At 42.5% G+C, this 19853-nt stretch overlaps 1 protein-coding gene across 2 annotated transcripts in view; it reads left to right on the top strand.

Annotated features, from left to right (window-relative positions):
- Positions 1 to 12168, top strand: part of atp10a (ATPase phospholipid transporting 10A) — a 44782-nt gene extending 32614 nt beyond the window's left edge. Inside the window, exons 14-21 of one of the 2 annotated variants that reach the window (XM_076880040.1) lie at positions 769 to 1114; positions 2889 to 2965; positions 4017 to 4142; positions 4234 to 4434; positions 5554 to 5634; positions 6138 to 6242; positions 8048 to 8235; positions 8411 to 12168. In XM_076880040.1, the coding sequence (XP_076736155.1) occupies positions 769 to 1114; positions 2889 to 2965; positions 4017 to 4142; positions 4234 to 4434; positions 5554 to 5634; positions 6138 to 6242; positions 8048 to 8235; positions 8411 to 9053 (1767 nt within the window). In that variant the 3' untranslated portion in view covers positions 9054 to 12168. Of the gene's footprint in view, positions 1 to 765; positions 1115 to 2888; positions 2966 to 4016; positions 4143 to 4233; positions 4435 to 5553; positions 5635 to 6137; positions 6243 to 8047; positions 8236 to 8410 lie in introns of both variants that reach the window. The other variant, XM_004552813.5, reaches the window with a different exon arrangement.
- The last annotated feature ends 7685 nt before the right edge of the window (positions 12169 to 19853 follow it).

Raw genomic sequence — 19853 nt, forward strand, 5'->3', positions numbered from 1 at the left:
ACACTGAACATAAGATTTAACAAAACAGCATAAATAAAGTATAATTACAGAGAAAAAAAAGAGCTCAATAGGTAACAAGCTGAGTGTACTGTTGTGGAATAAAGTTGGCTCATAAAGCAAACTAAAACTTGCTGAATGCATTAAAATATCTGCTCTAAACCCGACCGACCCGAGGACAGGCAGGAGATCTTTATTTTAGTTGCCAAAGTTTTAGCACAAACTGACAGCAGAATGGGTGAAAAACGCCCCACAGAGCACAGCGCAGAAAAAATGTGCTGGCCGCGAATCTCCTGTGGTGACGAGTCGGGTGGAAATGTACGAATCATGTATGTGTCAAATCAACCTTCGGCTCCGCTGGTGGGATGACAAACAGCTAGTTTTGCGTTGGCATCATAGATTGTGTGTAAAGCGTTAGCACAGCGTTAGCATGCTGCTGTTGTAGAGCTTTGTTGTCAGACTCACAGCTGTGTGTTGTTGTTTTCTAGACCGAGCACAGGTTGATCTTTAGTGTCGCGTTCTTGTCCCTTTCTGGAATAAATCAGAATAAATCCTCATTCCAAAAGATGGAGATCGCTCATGTTTGTGTCTGATCTGACCCACCCTACATCATGTGTTTCTACTACAGACGTTTACTGTGTTTACAGTAAAGCCTTACACAGGATTTAAATTCATATTTGATCTTAAAGTATCCAAGCTCTAGAGCTCCGGAGATTGTTGCAGCTGAATTAACATGCCGTCCTGACGCTGAACTTCTCTGTGACCCAGGAGGCGTGCGCGCTGCTGCTGGAGGAGAGTTTACACTACATCCAGGCCAAATTCCTCTGCAGCCCATCAGGCCCAACCACCAAGAGCTTCAACACGAACTTCTCACCCTTTGACATCTACTCCTCTTCATCTCCGTCCTCCCAGTCCACTCCCTTCTTGGTGCACCGGCTGGGCCTGGTGATAGACGGGCGGACGTTGGCCTACGCCCTGGATAAGAGTTTGGAGGATAAGTTTCTGGCCGTTGCACGGAGCTGCCGTTCCGTGCTGTGCTGCCGGTCCACGCCGCTGCAGAAGAGCATGGTGGTCAAACTGGTGCGGAACAAGCTGAAGGTCATGACTCTGGCCATAGGTAAGGACCGGGTGAGCATATTCAGACACAGATGGGCCTGATTTTAAAATCCCGTCACAAGCTCACTGCTGGACTTAAAGACAACTGACCTCACCCGGAGTAAAAACTAAACATTTGTCCTATCTCACGCTTACACGTGTTTATAGTTGCAGATATAAAAATGAGGCCTGTTAGGCTCTAACGTTGTGTTAAAGCATTCCTTAGCTTTGAACGGCGTAAACTGTGAGCTGTTGTCTTGAACCTTCAGGCTATCCCCAGTATGTAAGATCCCAGCAGCGTCCGGACAGATCAGAACGTGCCTGAGCTCTCGAGCACAGCTGCTAACCTGCTCGCAAATTGTTCCCAAATATTAACGAGCTTGGATGAGGGATTTTTTTTCTCAGCGTTGAAAGACATTTTTGGAACACACAGACTCTTCCAGACAAGTGTACAAGTGACTTTCCCCATCTTCATCTTACTCTTTAGCTGTTCTAACAAAGGCATGAATGCCATATTTTAATTGCAGTGTGCACACCTGAACCTGCCAGCCCTGAACATTCACTTTATTTACTTTATTCATTGCATCTTTACCTCATCGTGCAGCCAACTGGCTGCTGCACGGCTCCAGTGAAACTCCTGTATGTTCCTCCTGCCGTGATCTCCGTGTGAGCTGATTTTGAAATTTGCCTGAGATGGAGCTGCACCATTCATCATTCAGCCTCCGCTCTGAGTTATTCTTAGTATTTCTACACTTTCCCTACTGAAGCTGCAGCAGCAAAGAGGCGACGCGAGGACGTCACGGTGACCTGCGTTGGTCTTTTCTCTGTTTTCCATTTATTTGGTCCAGCTGCGCTCAGGAGGAGCAGGTTTTATTTGCCAGCGGGGCGTTTTTTTTTTTTCAGTCAGTGCTATGTTAGCTTTTGAGCTTTAATATCTTTCAGTACTTCAGTCTTATTATTCAGACGTGTCACACTTCACGAGCTGGTACGGAGCCTTACTCACATTATTTGTAATAATAATAAATCATGGCCTCCTCGGGCCACTCTAGGGTTTTAATGCAAGTATCTGACCAATAATATCGCTGCGCTGGGGTTAATTATACTAACACACTGTCCAGTTCTGGTGAGAAAAATTCAGGAATTTAATTTGGATGTTGCTGATCACTAATAAGCAGATACAATAACATCCAAACATGGTCACGTCTGGCTCCAGAAAAACTGATATGGCAGCAGCCGAAATGCACTCTGGTTATACTTTTCTGAAAAAGTCGTGATGGCACATTAATCACGTTGTTCCATCCCACTCACAAAAAAAAATCCAGCCTTGTGAATTCTCAGTGAAAAAGGAAAAAAGGAAAAAAAAATTCCAGCCAACTTCTATTTGAGTTCTTCTCACCACCTACCTTTCATTATCAGTCTGTGCTGCCACTGCGGTGCCATTGTGACAACAAAATCCTCCTCCCCTCCCACTCCACCACCTGTAGTGACAAAAAGAAGGGAAAACAAATTTATCCACACATCCGGAGACACCGCCTGTCGGCTGCCGCAGCAGGAAGGCCTCCGCCTCGCGGGAGGCCGAGCTGCAGAGGTGGCGAACGGCACCGCAAGCGCGCGGCTCGTATAACGGCTGAGGAGTCTGTGAAAGCTTCACGTTCCTCTCGCAAACACTGGGCACGCCGGCTTCTCCATCTTGTCATCTTCACGCTCAATAAAGCCCCCCCCCTTCTTATAAACTGATGTACCTCCTCCTTCTAACGGTCTATTTTCTCTCTTTCACTTCCCTACATTAATCACAGGAGATGGGGCCAATGACGTCAGCATGATCCAGGTCGCAGACGTGGGTGTGGGGATCTCAGGACAGGAAGGCATGCAGGTAAGGTGATGAATAGAGTGGCACATGGGGCGGAGAGGAGAGGTGGGTGATTTACGGTGGGCTGTAGGAGAAAAAAAAAAAAAAAAAGCAGCGCAGCCTGAGAGCTCCTGAGAGCGAGAAGAGCTGCAGATAAAAGATTGGGGAATTGGGAAGAGGGGGAGACACTAGCATTCTTTAGGGTTGTTAATGGCTTTTCATTACACTTAAGTGCGGTTTTTAGCCCACATCCATGACCATCCTCTAAATAGGATTGCCTGTGCTGTGCTGAGTCAGCAGGAAGGCCCTGTGTCCTGCAGAGAAGCAGCGCGGCGTGGACGCTCAGCTCCAAGGCCACAGCTGAGAGAGCATCTTCACGAAGAAAACCCTCCTCCCCTCCGCTCATTTACCTGCAGCACCCTGCTCCAGAGCTGTGCTCTTATGATGGAGATTCCCAATTAACTTCCAGGGGAGGCTTTGCTGGCACGCTGCTGTGTAGCACATCTGCTAAAGCCTCAGTATCCTGTCTTTAACCAATCCGCTGCATTAATTACCGTTAATCAAACTGCCACTTAATGAGACAGCGGTCACTCTCGGGGACTCCGCCGCACACCACGTGCTGAGACGCTCTTTACTGCGCCCCGAGCCTGCACGCGCTGCTGCGTTATCATTAGCGGACCATTCGTCTATTAGCGACGCGCTCCCTGTGTAGTCGTTAGGAGGGGTTATTGGAGCGCAGCAGAAGCGAGAGGCCTGCTGCTGTTTCTGTTGCTGACAGCCGAGAGGTGCCGTAAAGGGTTAGCGGCGGTGTTTATGATGTAAAAGCAGGGCTCAGTACTGGGAGTGTTTTACACGGTGATGGATGAGACTGACAGCTTCCTGCCGCGCTAACGGTGAATCCAAGGGGAGGCCAACTCGTTTACGAGTTATTGCTTTGGAAAGATTATACCCGCTAAAGATTCATTAAGAAGAGGCGAGAACAGTCAACGAGTAACTGCCTAATGTGTGCTCGTCTCGTGTACGTAGGAGAGAGGCGGCAGGAGACTGAACGTTTGGTTCTTGTGGTGTTCTGCAGGCAGTGATGGCAAGCGATTTTGCCCTCCCACGTTTCCGGTATCTCCAGAAGCTCCTGCTGGTACACGGGCACTGGTGCTACTCCCGCCTGGCTAACATGATCCTGTATTTCTTCTACAAGAATGCAGTAAGGCCCCTCCCAGCGCACACAGATCTGAGTCAGAAAGGATGAGGTGTTCTGCTTTTTCTCACTGCTTCCATCCCATTTGTTCCCTCAGATGTTTGTGGCGCTCATCTTCTGGTATCAGTTCTACTGTGGCTTCTCAGGTTCAGCCATGATTGACCAGTGGTATCTCATCTTCTTCAACCTGATGTTCTCTGCTTTCCCACAACTCATTACTGGCACTCTGGACAAAGACGTGTCAGCAGAGACTCTCCAACAACTACCTCAGCTCTACGTGAACGGCCAGAACTCCGAGGTGCGCTCCCTCCTAATGATCTGACAGCACATTTCAAATTTTTACTAAGAATATGGGGAAAAAAGAGAGTTCCACAGCCTGGGAGCAGAGCAGCTGAAAGCTCTGCTTCCCATGGTGGTGCAGTAGGTAGGGAGAAGTGCTAATTCTGGATTTAACAGGGAGACGGTGAAGATAAGCAAATATGGGAGAAATATGAGCGCTGCGTCTACAGCCAGTTAATACTCCCTCTATAGCATTTTAGATCAGCTGAAGGCTTTTTAGAGAGCTTTTACAAAAGTCTGATAAGAAGAAATTACAGTACACCAACCTAGAAGTGAAAAATGCATGAACTAGTTTTTCAGCATCACTCTAAGGCAGGATGTTTGTAGCTCCGTAGTGTAGTAAGTTTACACAAATTGCGGCTGTTTCAGGTGCTGAGTTATCTGTGAGCCAAAAGCTCAGACTGCTCTAAACGCTCAGTTCACACTACTACTGTTGACTCATATGAGAGAGCAAATGTCCCTACTGTAGTTATCTCTGTCATAGAAGCCCCACCTTCTGTTTGTGAGAGGCAGCCAATCAGAACGATGTTAGCTTAAAGGCAAGTTGGCTTGAAATGAGGGGTTCCAGTGAGCCCTAAAATCTTAATCATGCAAAGTTCTCCACGATTTAGTCTAAGAATTAAACTTGGTATTACCATGAGGGTTTTTTTCCTCTCCCTGGCATAGGTGAAAGACTTCACTCTTTGCTCCAGAGAAAACCCAGTTTGTCAGTCTTGACTCAAAAGTCAAGAATAAGCTGGAATTCATTTTGCATGCTGCATAGATACCATTCAGTTTAGAAATCCACATTTTTCCTAAATAAAATGAATTTATGTTATAATATGCCATGATTTCTGTCATTAACCTTTGATTTCTAGCATAAATTTTAGCGTAAAGGTTAAAACTGTTGCGCTTCTTCATTGTTTTGATGGGTCATTAATTTTATTTCTGACCCAGAATTAATCAGGACTAGTTAACTGCTTCTGGTATCAAATGTAGGTAATAGAGACATTTTTATATGTGTTTTGAATATTTACATTTTTAACATTTTTCTTCTCTACAGTCACACTGATGCTGAGTGTCTGTGTTTATCCTGCAGGAATATAAGCCATATATGTTCTGGATGAACATGATTGATGCCTTCTACCAAAGTCTCGTCTGCTTCTTCATTCCTTACTTTGTAAGTGTCACGTCTGCCATTCGTCTTCACCAAGTTATTAGAGTTTTACCTTTGTATTGATTTGTTTTTTTTAGTGTTGATTTTAATGTTTTATCCTCTTTACATGGTTGTTAAAATGGATTCGTCAGCAATGAAATTTATTAATTCACAATTTATTTATTAATTTCTTCAAATTTTATTTAAAAAGAATGTTTTCAGTACAAAGCATGAACCTGGAAGTGTTGTAGTGATTGCTAAGCTCACATTTTTATTTATACAAAACTGCAATATATTCAATATATATCAATAAATGCACAAAAAATGCTTAAAAATACAGAAATTCAGTGAGATCCTCCTATCGGTATGTAAGGTGTGGTCTTATGTTGTTTTGGTCGATTATCAGTTCTAGCAAGCACGTGTATTCACGTCGCTTTATGTTGTGTTGGGGAAAAAATTGACTAAAAGAACAAAAATCTGTTTTCTGTATATATTTTTTTAATGAAATGTTCTTCTATGCTACCCAGGCCTACGCTGACTCTGACGTGGACCTGTTTACATGGGGAACTCCCATCACCACCCTCGCCTTATTCACTATTCTGCTGCATTTGGGCACCGAGACCAAAACATGGGTAAGAAATCTGATTATAAAGCCAACAGATGACAGCAGCGATCCCTGATGTTTATTTAAAAATAAAAACAATTTTAAGCTCATAGTCAGTCTGCTTTGGATGGTTACAGCATTGTAATGCTCAAAATCTCTGCGGTGGAACATGAGTGGTGTTTCCAAAACCTCACTGTTGGCCTGTGATTATCATTCAATGGTAACACATTACAGGAACCTTTGTAATAAATTATAAAAATGATAGTTTTATGCAAAAAATTCATAAAATTACATATTTTGTAACCATTTTTTTCATGGATTGGAAAATCAGCATCATAGAAATTTGCCAGACATGAACAATTTATTGATTTATTTTTGAAAACTTCTGTTTCATAACTTGTGAAAACAAAGTTGACATTTAGTTTAATTCCTGGATTCTGTCATATGTAGCTTTAACATACTACTTTAACCCGTTTAATTCTGTTATTTATCACCAAGACCACATTAATCACGTAGTGTACATATTTACGACTTTTATTGTGAAAGGCAAAAGAAGCCTAAAACAAACTGGGTTTCCGGTAGAGTCTGTACAGGAGGTGGATATAGAGCAAAATTGAGTATTTTGGTCTAAGTAACCCAAAATGTGATGTCCACATATATGGACGCCAGGTCCGAGGAGGTTAAGCAGAGATTTGAAGTTGTGCAGAAGATGGAACAAAGACTAGAAAACGTCAGAAACAAACCCCATGTTTTTCCCAGGGTGAGACCAGCCTCGCTCGAAACTGAACCAGGCAGCCAGAGATCAGAGCTTAGACTTGGAGTGCTATAAACTCCAGTTACAACTCATCACAGCGTGCCAACACCTTACACCGCCAGAGAGCTCAGACATGATGCTCATAAACTGTTGAAATTTATGACTTTGCCCTGAGTCCGAGTCTTCTCCATCATCTCTGTGGCTGTAAATTCAGCCTGATGAGGGTTTTTTTTTTTCTTTCTTTTTTTTAAACACGTGGGAAGAGTGTCCTTTTTACTTACTGCCTTCATGGACATGACTGCCCCTCATTTAGAGGCGCTTTCATTAAAAGGAGCACGATGGAAGGTACACTTCCACACACTCGGATGGCAGGCCCTTCATTTCCTCACTGCTCAGGAACATAATGCATGCCTGATTGGTAAACTGGTGTGAAAGTCAATTAAAGGTAGGTAGGTGACAGCAGCCCCCCCTCCTCCCCCAAAATACAGAAGCTGTGAGGCTGTAATTAATTACATGTGTCAGTACAACACTTCAGTGAGCCATTGTACACGATTCACTGTGTCAGACGTCTCATCAGCCAATCATCTCCAGGATGCAACATGAGGAGTTTTTTCCCCTCGCTGACTAAACTCATTTTAGGGCACGAGAAGACGGTTTCGCATCCACACTTCTGTCTTTCCGCCTGGAGGAAACTTCTTCAATGTCGCCTAAATGTACAGCAAGCTTTAGCTTCCAGTCACGTTTGCCTTCATTTTAATATATATGTTAACAATATTTTGCAGGCAGTAAATCAAATCACTGTGTATCCCTTATAGAGAAATTGAGAGTCTTATATAAAAACAGTGTTATATTAGTATTTCCGTGTCATTGTATATTCAGTACCGGTGCGTGTTCTGCGCTACAAGCGAACTTGGTGAGATCTGATTATTCGCATGTGAAAAATCGAGCTTTGTTTGAAAAAATAACGACAGTAAAATTACATGGTTGGTGTGAACGCCTGCGTTAAGAATAGGTGTGTAACGTCTTATGATTTTAAGTTTCTGTTACTGTTTCTCATCCTCGTGTCCTTCCCCCTGCAGACGTGGATGAACTGGATGTCGATCGCCTTCAGTATCGCCTTATTCTTCACCGTGGCGCTGTGCTACAACGCCTCCTGTCCCGCCTGCTACTCTCCTTCCAACCCCTACTGGACCATGCAGAGGCTGCTGCAGGAGCCTCTCTTCTACCTGCTGTGCTTCATCACGCCCATCGCTGCGCTGCTGCCTCGGTACACCGTGTTCAGTTTGTGGATGAGTGAAAACACGAGCCTGTTTTTCAAATATTTATGATCCGAGTGCTGAATTGCGTCTGTTATTGATACCAGATGCCTTTCATGTTTATCCCAGCCGCCTGGCGATCTTCGGTGGAGCGATGCTGATGTCAGTCTCTGTTTTACTTTTCAGATTTTTCTACAGGGCGTGTCAAGGCACGCTGTTCCCGAGCCCAGTCCAACTTGGAAGGCAGTTGGATAAACTCCCCGCTGACATCCGCAGGAACATCCTTAGCCTGAGTCGGGTCAAGGTGGGGTCGCCGCTCTGCCCCAAGCTTCCTTTCCTGTCCCTCGCTAAGGCCTCGCCTAAAAGTTACTATAAAAAGGATGGGAGGAGCGTCTCTGGCTCAAAACAGGGGCCTCTATTACAAACAGATGAAGCAAAGAGAAGCCCGCTGCAGCCCACAGACAGCGATATGCACCTTTCAGATCTCTATACACCAGCTCCGTCAGAAGTAGACACCCTTCCCTACACCAAAGACAACCCCGCCCTGTCAGGGGAGCTGCAGACTTCTTCTGCCGCAGACTCTGAGCATCTCAATAAGACTATAGAGCCGTCAGATGTCAATCTGTCCAGCTGTGTCACCTCCACACCTCTGCCCGCTCAGGCAGACAGCGTGCAGCTGAGCATGCCCCCCGACGGAGCCTCGCAGTGCGTCAGATACACGAGGAACTCAGAGGAAAGACTCAAATCTGAGCACGCCGTCAGTTCGGCACACAGGACAGAGCCGCCGACAGAACGGCCGCTGCAGGCCGCTTCCTTCAGTCTTAACTAGGAATTCAATTGCACAATAGTTTGTTTGTTTTTTAAAGATCTAATTATATTTTTCAAGCAGATTCTTTTATGAAACATGCAAAGAGGTACTTTATATTTTGGATGTAAATCTAAAGCAGAGATATTTTTGCCTTTTGGGAGATTTATTTTTGTGATACTGGGAAACTTAAAGTTCACACAGAAACATCTCAGTACTCTGTCAGGTCTTCATGAAAAGAAGAGCAGAGAGATTCCACCGTGATATGGTACCCAGTTCGTTCTTTCAGCTTGGCCTGTAAATGCACCAAAACCGGGATCGGAGCCGTTCGTGGCCTCGAATCGGTGCTGACGAGGAAAGAAGTTCCCGTACTTTACTTATACTTAATGGCCACGCAGAAGCATATTTCTGTGAGGACTTCCATGCAGATGATACCAAAGGTTTATATTCAAGTGCAGCAAGTTGTGGTGCTGGCTCTGTGCACATTTTCTTCTTCTTGTTGGATCGGGAAACATAGAGGTCCGTTTCTAGCTGTTCTCTTGCACAGTAAATTCTTCTAAATTATAGTTATTAGAGCTGTTGGCTGTAAAGTTATTTGTGCATTATGACCAAGAAATCGCCATTTCAGTCTTTATGCACTAAGAATCCACCAGGAATTATGCTGTGTGTATGTGTGGGTGCGTGTGTGTGTTTGTTTCTACAGGGTTAAGACTTGGTTTGAAATGGTTAGCGTTAGGATTATGTTCAGATTAGGGTTCGGGTTAGACGTTTAGCTGGGCCATGGAATACGCTACATCCTCGCAAAAGCAAAACTCTTGTGTGTGTGTGTGTGTGTGTGTGTGTGTGTGTGTGTGTGTGTGTGTGTGTGTGTGTGTGTGTGTGTGTGTGTGTGTGTGTGTGTGTGTGTGTGTGTGTGTGTTTATCCAATGACTCATTGGATCTCTTTTAAGAGCCAGTTCCGCATAAATGTAGATTTGCTAACTGTTGCCAAGAGTTGAGGTCAATCCGGTTTCCATGACTCTGTCAAATATAAAGCTGAAGTCGGAGGCGTTATTTTCTAAAAAAAATAAATAAATAATAATAATAATAATTTTTAAAACCTGCTTTCCAGCATCTCTAAAGCTCATTAATTAACATTTCATAACATCTCCTTTCTTTCATTTTTGTAATCACCATATCATAAAGATAATGTATGTATCATTGCTAGCGGTTAGCTGCTTCTGTCTTCACCTTCATGTACTGAACCCGTCACTTGTCAGCCTCCATCCGAGTGAAAACCCTCCTCTGTGTGTCTGCGCAGATGTTTTGCAGATGTCTTCTCATCTGCATCCTTTACAGTTTTACTAGGAAGCACTTTAAAAGCCCCATTTTGCTTTTAGCTTTTCAGTTTTTAAACACCACGTTTACAGTTGGATATTTTTACCTTAAGCTGTTTCCCTCTGCTCTTCGACTTTATACACAGCTAAGCTAACGCTATCATAAGAAGCAGGATTTTTGCTACCGTAAGCTTTTTTTTTTTTTTTTTGTCTTGTTTTTTTTTTTAGTCTGACTTTAATCATGTTTGATCTTTGGCCCTGTGCGAGTAACATAGTAGCATTTAACTAAATGCGATCTTAAAACTGGAATTATTCTGACAAAGATTTATATCTTCATAAGCAACAACCAGTACTCAGAACAGGAGGTCTTGGCCTGTGCAAGTGTCCTGACTCCAACACAAACATGAGAGAGAAGGATTAAATTTCTTTTGTTTGTGAGAAACAGCCAGTTGGAAAGAGTTTCAGAGTAGAAACTGGGCGATCGATGCCCAGAATAAGAAAAAAGGGGCATTATTTTGAACTTTTACTCATGAAAAGCTAGGCTAACGCTAATGAGTGAAATAGTAAATACATAAAGCTGAGCATAACAGAGGCACCGCTTAGTCTGTGCAAGTCCCCTTTTTCCATTCATGTCATGTGTTTAGTTTATCTGAAGCCCATCTGAGGTTTTTTTTTTTTTTTTTCCTAAAGCTGTAAACCAAATCCTCGGGGCTCAGTCTGTCCCAGATCTTAAAGAGACTGCTTTAAGTTTGCACTTTGAAAGCTTTCAGTCGCTGAGTGTCGTCGGTGCTGCAAGGAGAGCGGGAGCTTTGCACCCCTCTTACCTTTGCAGACACTTTGATGCGTTCCTCCAGTTTATGGTTGAGCATTTAAAGCAGCAGCACCTTTTTAACATTTTCTGAAGGGCGTGTCTCATTCCAGGATGTTTTTGTAAAGAGTTCAACTTTTGCCAAAGGTCATCTATATATTCTACGTGCCTTAACACTGGATAAGAAATGAGAAATGTGCTCGTGATGCTGATTCTGTTTGTTTAATGATGATGGAGCATATATTCGGAGGCTGCAGGCTCTGTGGTTTCTCTCCACCTGTCCTTTTGCACATGGTGCTTGTTCCATTGGCATGCTGTTGTCTGCAGTCTGTTCGCTTTGTTTCAGAGGTTCTGTCATTTGGGGTGTTGCACTTTGTGTGCCAGGCTGAAGCTTAAGTGTTTCTGCGATCCTACACACACACTGTCACACAGCGTATCTGAGCATATTCAATATTTTTCTCCTTATGTTTCTTTTGGTTGCTGCATCGGCCGAATGTGAGCTTCACTGTTTGAATGGTTTCGCTCTCAATGCTGATCAGCCACAGCATTAAAACGTTTTTTAAAAACCACAATTATTTTGAAGCACAGTAGTTTTCGAAAAGTCAATGAGACATTGAGTCTTCATGTTAAAATAGCTGCCAGGTTAATGGGATGTGAGATGGGTTATTGTTGTTGACCGAGACCAGAAAAACAGCAAGTCGCTCCACTTTCACTAAATTAATTTAGGAAGACATCGAAGCGTTCAAGGTGTTAAACTCTGCCACTGCCAGCTGGTGAAGCCGTGTTTCTACCAATCAGATCTGTTTTTTATGTTGTGGCTGATCAGTGTATTGAAAGGTATTGATCAGAGATTTTGGGATAAACACTGAAAAGCTGCAGCCGGTCACCAACGTAGAAGAACTGTTTTAGGTTTTTATTAATATTCCACATTTTTATCAGTTCTTTGGCCTTTGTGCAACTGGAAAGTTTCTGTACATGGCTACTTTTGAACAAAATAAAAATGCTAAAGAATTTATTTATGCTTTCCTGGTCTTATTAATATACTAGGGCTGCCACGATTAGTCGACTAGTCACGATTATGTCGACTATTAAAATCGTCGACGACTAATTTAATAGTCGACGCATCGTTTGAAGCTTTGTAAGATCACAAAGGACGCAGGAATGAGTAGTAGGATTTAAGAGTGTAATAACGGACTGAAACAGAAGATGGCAGCACTGCATGTACAAGGATGCCAGCTGCCGTTAAACCCCGAAGAAGAAGAAGCTGTGTCCCAGAATTCATAGCGCAGCCCAGCGCAGTTGTCAACAATGGCGGCAGCTAGTTAGTTTTAACTTTACTCTTATTATTCTTTCTGGGTCACAAAATAAACGTTTAACATATTTTCAGGCGAGAATGTAGCTGTGTAAACCTCAAATATCTGCTCAGTTTATCAAGACACCACATATTTTCAAAAGCGCTCCGACGTTTTCGGAGACGTCTGTTACCCACTAGCTCGTTAGCTAGGCGGGGGCAAGGCTAACTAGAGCCATGAGAACACCGGACTCCCGGCAAATCATTTTCAAACCCACCGCCGTCTTTCGCTACTCAGGTTAAACATATATATAAGTCACTTAGATAACTTAAAAATGTTATTGTTTGGCTTACTTTAGTATTTTATTTGTTCCTGAGTAAATCGGTTTGGCTGAGATTAAAGTTATAGTTTTTTGCACAGCTAAAACTGTCAAGCAGACAGCTGATTATCAGAAGTGTGAGACTCTGGAGAATATACTCCGGTGTCCTGTTATATTTTAGAAAGCAAGGAGTTTATTAAACTTCACCGAAACAATCTGCAAATTTCATTAAAAATTAATAAACTACCATCTTGTCTTTATTTTTAGTTAGCACAAACACTTCAAGCTGTAAGCTAATGATAGTTATATAAGACCAGATGCTGCTGGTGCAATAAGCAGTACGCTGTACGTCCAGTGGATGATGATCTGATTAGTCGACTAATCACAAAAATAATCGGTGACTAGTCGACTATCAAAATAATCGTTTGTGGCAGCCCTATAATATACATTGACTTATATTATGTATAGCAGGCTTGCCCACTATAAACGTGAAACCAGTGAGCCATTGATCATACCGTAGATAATTCTCCTTTCTGACTTGCATAATTGCCATAATTTACTAAATTAAGTTTAAATTTTATTCAACAAAAGCTGAAACTTTTGACTGAGGTCATAAGGACATCAGGAAAGTGTTTACTGGGGTCCCAGACTGAGGGAGATGTGCACTATTTTCCCCTTACACTTCAATTCAATTTCAAGTTTTGTATAACCTGAGTCGCCCCCTGCTGGCCGTTAGAAAGAATGCAGGTACTCCCACATTAGCATCGCCAGCTTTTTATTCTACCTTTGTAGTTTTGGTAGGAAAATCCTGATTCAAAGTAGAGTCTAACAGTCATCCTCAGAAACATGACTGTTGGGGGTTTTGTGTGTTTTTTGTTTGTTTGTTTTAAAGCTCATCTTCCGTTTCCTTCTCTGGATCCATGTGCTGTACAGTGTCCTCAAATTAATGACCGTCGCAGCACTTTCTCCTCGGACACTGAGATAGTGATGACTCCTTCCCTCATCAGCTGTTTTTTTGTTTGTTTGTTTGTTTTTCTGCCTACGCATGAATGTGTGACTTTGAGCAAAGCTTTTGTTTTTTGGGTTGGATTGCTGATAAGTAACATGGGTGTCCGTGGATCAGAAGGTACAGCGGGTCCTCCACTCTGTTTCGTTCCCCAGCTCGTATCCTTGGGCAAAATACTGAACCCCGAGTTTCCCCTGATTCATCCACGAGTGTGTGAATGTTAGGTTAAACGTGTTTAAGGTGAATGGGTGAATAAGATTTGTAGTAAGAAAGTGCTTTAAGTGTTCAAATAGAGTAGAAAAGCACAGAAGTACCAATCCATGTACAGTAAAACTGACTTTTGTCAGTTTTATGATGATAATTAATGTAAAAGATTGATATTATCATTAAACAGCTCCACTTGGATTTGAAGACTTACTCTAATTACTTTTTAAATCACCTGCACAACGATGCTCATTCGCAAGTTAATAGAGTTTGATTAGATTTTTTATCATAAAGGAGCTCCATTGATTGTGGCCATTAAAGAGGCCCAGGCCCTCTGCGTGACCCGTAGTTTTAACGAGCTTAAATCAGACTATTTTCAATTTCCCTAGCTGCCTCGTATATATAACGTGGTCCTCAGCAGTCAGAGACCTGGATCGTGGGAGTGATGATGCTTTAAGAGCCTCTCCTTTTCCACTCCTTTCTTCCATAGACGTTTTGTTCATTTGCACCAGTGAGGATATGCAATGCATCATTTCTGGTCGCAAATAATAAATGAAGGATTTTTTAAAAAAAAAAATTTTTTATTGTGAGCCAGGGCCATCTGTCTTCCAGTTGGTGGAGGCATTGCGAGGCTCCGTTCTGCTCTGTCACGTAGGAGTGGCTCAGAAAAAGCATTATTGCACTTTTTCAGTCTAACTTCCCACTGACACAGGAAGCCTGCCAAACGAAACAGCAGGGACACCAATAAACACCACACAGAGATAGACAAACACCTACGAGTAGTTCAGGGTCTTTGGTTCACCTGAGAGTAAACTGTGTGAGGAAACACTACAAGAAAAACATGACTAAGAAACCTATTTATGGGTTAATTCTTACACTTTTAATAGTAGTTTTTAGAAAAGTCCTTTGGATGATTTTTCCATTCATGCTTAAATTTTTCAGACCTTTATTTGGGTCCGGGTCATAGAAGCATATGTTTAAGAGGGTTTCCAGGGTTTCCTCTCACTCGGACAACCAGAAGCATCTTACATCAGAGGCCCCACGGTGGCATCAGGGTCAGATGCTGAACCTCTCCACCTGGCTCACATCAGCGTGGAGTAGCTGATCTACTCGGGGCCCCTCCCGGATGACAGGACTCCTCACTTGTCCCTTAGTGAGGGGTGCTTGTGTTTGAGATGCTTTAATTCTTCTAGTCGTTACTCAGAACTCGTGGCCACAGTGACTCCCCGTGAATTGTGTAATAGAGTAGTAATAGGCAGTAGAGTCTCTCCAGGCAATCCCGTCTTGGTTGAGGAGGCAGGCTAAGAATGATGCAGTATCATAATTGATATCCATCTATTTATTTTTTTTACGCTTATCCAATTTGGGGACTAGAGCCTACCCCGGCTGCCATAGGGCGAGAGGCAGGGTACATCCTGGTCACGTCGCCAATCGTTCTCAAGACTAAAACAGAGACGGACAACCGTCATACTCACATTCACACCTACGGCCAATTTAGAATCACTGATTAACCTAACCCCACTGACTGCATGTCTTGAAGTGTGGGAGGAAGTCTGAACGCCACACAGAGGCCCCAGCCAGGTGCTAGAATCAAACCCAGGACCTTCTTGCTGTGAGGCAACAGTGCTACAGTTTGAAAATGTTCACCTATAGCTAGGAAAACCCCCACTGACCTAAAAATGTGCCTTATAGCAGACACTAATGTTTCTTGGTAATTTAATTTTCTTATTTACAAAACAGGACAAATTTAGGAAAATGGACTATGAAGAAGTATTATGAGTAATGTATTGGAAATGCTTTTTGTTTTACACATAAAGTTGAAAAAGTATTTCAGAAAGTGACCAGATGCTTAGTTGGTATAAAGACCAAACTCGTCACTCCGACTGATTGGGGGCATCTCTAAAACAGAGGATCTTTGTGCCATGGAGTGTGAAGCAGAAACCTTTATGTAAGCATATTTTGTTGTTTTTGCCTCATGAGCAGTTCAGCAGCCCGTTTGCCTGAGCGTGTTGTGATAATGTCGACATTTGCTGAAGTGTTGAAAATCCCCTGCGCTGATGAGCCCGTGTTATGATCCAGCTCCGAGGATGTCTCTAAGGTACATGTATCCCGATCGCGCGAGACATCACCTCCGTCGTGATCGCCTCGGTGACCCCTGTCTCTGCCTGCTGTCTGGCACATTTCCAGGAATTGCTTAATACCCGTGATATAAAACGATCCTCTCCATCCTACGTCCTGCCCTGCATGCAGTCTGCAGCATCTTCTCTGGAACTCTGGACCACCCTGCAGTCTCACTCCCAGTCTGCATCGCAGAGGCTAAAAACACAAACACTTTTTTTTTAGTTTGAACTTCATTGCCGTGTTTCTGCTTTTGTTCTTTCAGCGATTATGCGATAACTGGGAAGGTTAATGAGCAGTTAAAAACTCCTTCTGACACACAGTAGAGAGTAGAGAGAATAATAATCTGTTAAATATTCTGTAACAAGTAAAAGTCTTAGATTCCAATTTTACCTAAATCTCAGTAACTTTTTTTTTCTAAATCAATCAGTTGCTCAGTTCCTGTGGGTGTATTAATTAAATGATCTGGACACAGTTTCAGCCTTACTGCCAGTTTTTGTCAGTGGTCATTTAAAAATCCCCAAAACAAACAACCAAAAAAAACCCAAATCCCTGCAGCCCACAGAGCATTTTCCCACAGATGACTACTATTAATACTGCAGAATTCTTGCAAACAAAGTATTTTCCCCTTGTCTTACTGAGTTATATTCAGCTGATAAGATAAGATAAGATAAGATAAGATAACCTTTATTAGTCCCACACGTGGGAAATTTGTTTTGTCACAGCAGGAAGTGGACAGTGCAAAAGTTATGAGGCAAAAATTAGAATACAATAAGAATAAATACAGTACACAACTGTACAGAATAGAATAAAATAAAATACTATATACAGTAGAATAAAATAAAATAAATATACAATAAGATAAAAATAGAATACAAATACAAATACTATATACAACTGAGTAAAAATACAACGATGACAGAAAGGATTATTGCACTTAGTATTATTGCATATGTATGGATGTGTGTGCTTGATCAGTTAAAGTCTTTATTATGGAGTCTGACAGCAGTGGGGAGGAAAGACCTGCGAAATCTCTCCGTCAATGATGTCTCATGTTTTATTTTTGTGTCATGATAATAAAGACCGAACAGACCAAGGAACCTGCAGGATGGTGCAGCTGATCACAGAGTAACAGGCCACTGGAAGATCTGAAGGCTAGCAATACAATAGAAGGTGTGCAGTGATGTTATAGGTGCCTAGGGGCTCTCCTCTTACTTTGATGGGCTGAGTGGGGTGGAGATTGACAGTGGTGTGGCGGTCGTTAAGTTGGGGTTGGTGAATCCTGCCAACTCTCTCCCCCCCCCCCCCCCCCCCCCCCCCCATCCTTTCTCTTCCCTTGGTCTGCCTCCCTGTGTCATGATGTGTGCTTCAAAATGATATTCAGGTAGCTTGTATGACCCCCACGTGCTTGCATACGTGCACCTAAACTTTACTTAGTTTTTATGAGGCAACGAGTTTGCATAACTTTAAGTTCTGGGAACTAGTGAAGCTACTGCGTAAGTTCAATAAGGGAAGATCTGTAATGACTCATCTGCTTTTCTGTTTACATGTCTCCTGCTTTCCCACGCTCTCGATACTCTGACTAAAAAGTATTCCTTTAATTTTTTTAACAGTGTATAAACCTATTTTATTCACATAAGAGATAAGAACCTTTTTTATAAAAGGAAAGTAATATTCAGAGCTCAGCTTTTTCAGTTTAGCGTAGCCTCTCACTGAGGGTTTGAATCTATGTGTTGTGGGACAGTATTATCGCCTCTTTCATAAAGGATGCTCCAGTGTCTGCTAAAGCAGGAAATAAAGAAGGCTGTAAAGCGTCTTTCCTGAATATCTTGAGAGTTCAAACAGCTCTGATTATGGCTACTTCTGGGTCGCTGAACCGTCCAAAACAAAACTCACTATTTGACCACACCCATCATTTCCTGGTTATGGGACCTGCCACTGCGGTTAAAGTACTTCTCCATACTGCATACTCCTCAGCTTTTGCATAATACAACAGTTTCTTTAGACGGAGAGAGTTCATTCAAATCCAAACATAGTTTCAAAGAGAGAGACAGAAATCATGAGGGGCCATAACAAGAAGTTTCCTGCACACATGCGACCTGTTTGAAAGTAGGTCTGGTTGGGTATTTTAAAGCAGTTCTTCTGATTTAGCTTAAAGACATAAAGTCCCAAAACTTTAAAGCTTCAGCATTAAGATTTTGATTTTTGGAAGAGCAGAAATAAACATGTCTACAGCAAACACATTTCCCCCATTATAACTAACCCATATCCATACTGGAGTTAGGGGTGTGGTCACCTTGATTGACAGGTATACTGGTGCCTCATCTCCACTGCTTTGACTCATTGAAGAGGACCTCTACCTCTTTTTTTAAATGTAGTTATCTGAGTAATAATACGGCTTTGCTGTGTGCCATCGGCTAACACTCATCTAAAGAGCTCCAGTTTTGGTGATTGAAATGAAGTATAACCTGGAAACGCACTGGTGTCTATGAGGTGCTTTGTGTGCTCACAGTGACTCCCAGTGTTCATGCGGGTTACTGCGGCCATGATGTACAGTCCTAGAAAAGACCCTGGTGCAAAGAAAGACACAAGCATGGAACGATCTGCTGTTTTAAGTGTCCTTGACGGCATGTTTATTTGGAGTGTAATCGCTCAGAGCTCATTTTAGCACAGATGTAATTTGAAATGTAGCTTGAAGGCTGATGAATGTAAGAATGTAATTCTGTTACGTCTCTCCTGCCGAGCTAATATTGGCTGTATTCTGACCTCCACTTTTAGGAGATGAAGGCCTCTTGCTGTGCAGTGTGACACAGGGGATTGATAGGCACACAAACCAAATGTCACACAAAGAAAACTGTATATCAGGTTTGAACACTGACAGAATAACAAACATCTCCTCTGCACCATGAGAGCAATGCACATGGATTAGATAATGCATAATTTACAAGGCGGTTTTGACTGTACCTGCTCTGCGTGTCAGCTTTGATTTATGGTGGCTGAATATGATTTAGAGGTTATGAACGAGATGGCAGTGTGTGCTGGCCCACATCAGCTCTGAGAGTATTCAGACTCGTGCTATATATTCTGTTCCGTCTCTTCAGTCGAGCAAAATCATTCCCATGATTATACTCGAGTGAGGGATTTTCAACATAGAATTTCTAAAAACACCGGTTTTCTTTAGAAAGCATAAATTATTTCTTTTTGTGCACCATAACAGAATTATTTCTCCTCCAAAAACTACCCAAAAAGCAAACCACTGCCATGTAATTATATTATTTAACTTTTTAATGCTCAAAGCTTTCAAAATCAAATAAAAACTTACTCACAGTATAAAAACTTCAGCGAGGTTTTGTGAGTCACACAGTAAAGAACAAGCCTGTCAGAGGTGGGAAAAGAAAAGATTTCAAAGACTGAAAAGAAACCAATGAAAGATGTGTCTGAAGAATCAACAGCCAGGTCACTAACAAGTGATTTAGCCAAGTCTGGAATTGAAGTCTCAAAGAAGACAATCACAAGGAATGGACTGCAAGGTTGCAGACCAAAAAAACCTACAGAATAGACACCTTAAAGTCAGCCCAATGTATGCTGAGGACAAGCTGGAGAAAAGATTATACATACTGGAAGCACACTAATGCATGATCTTCATGTTAAATAATTTAAATAAGTATTGTTGCTGAGTTGAGTGTAAACCAACAGATCTTCGTGCTGTAATATTTTGGGCAACTGGACACAACATGGCCAGGCTCTAAACAATCCTGCTA

This window comes from Maylandia zebra, linkage group LG23, assembly GCF_041146795.1.
Source record: "Maylandia zebra isolate NMK-2024a linkage group LG23, Mzebra_GT3a, whole genome shotgun sequence".
In the NCBI taxonomy this organism is placed as follows: domain Eukaryota; kingdom Metazoa; phylum Chordata; class Actinopteri; order Cichliformes; family Cichlidae; genus Maylandia; species Maylandia zebra.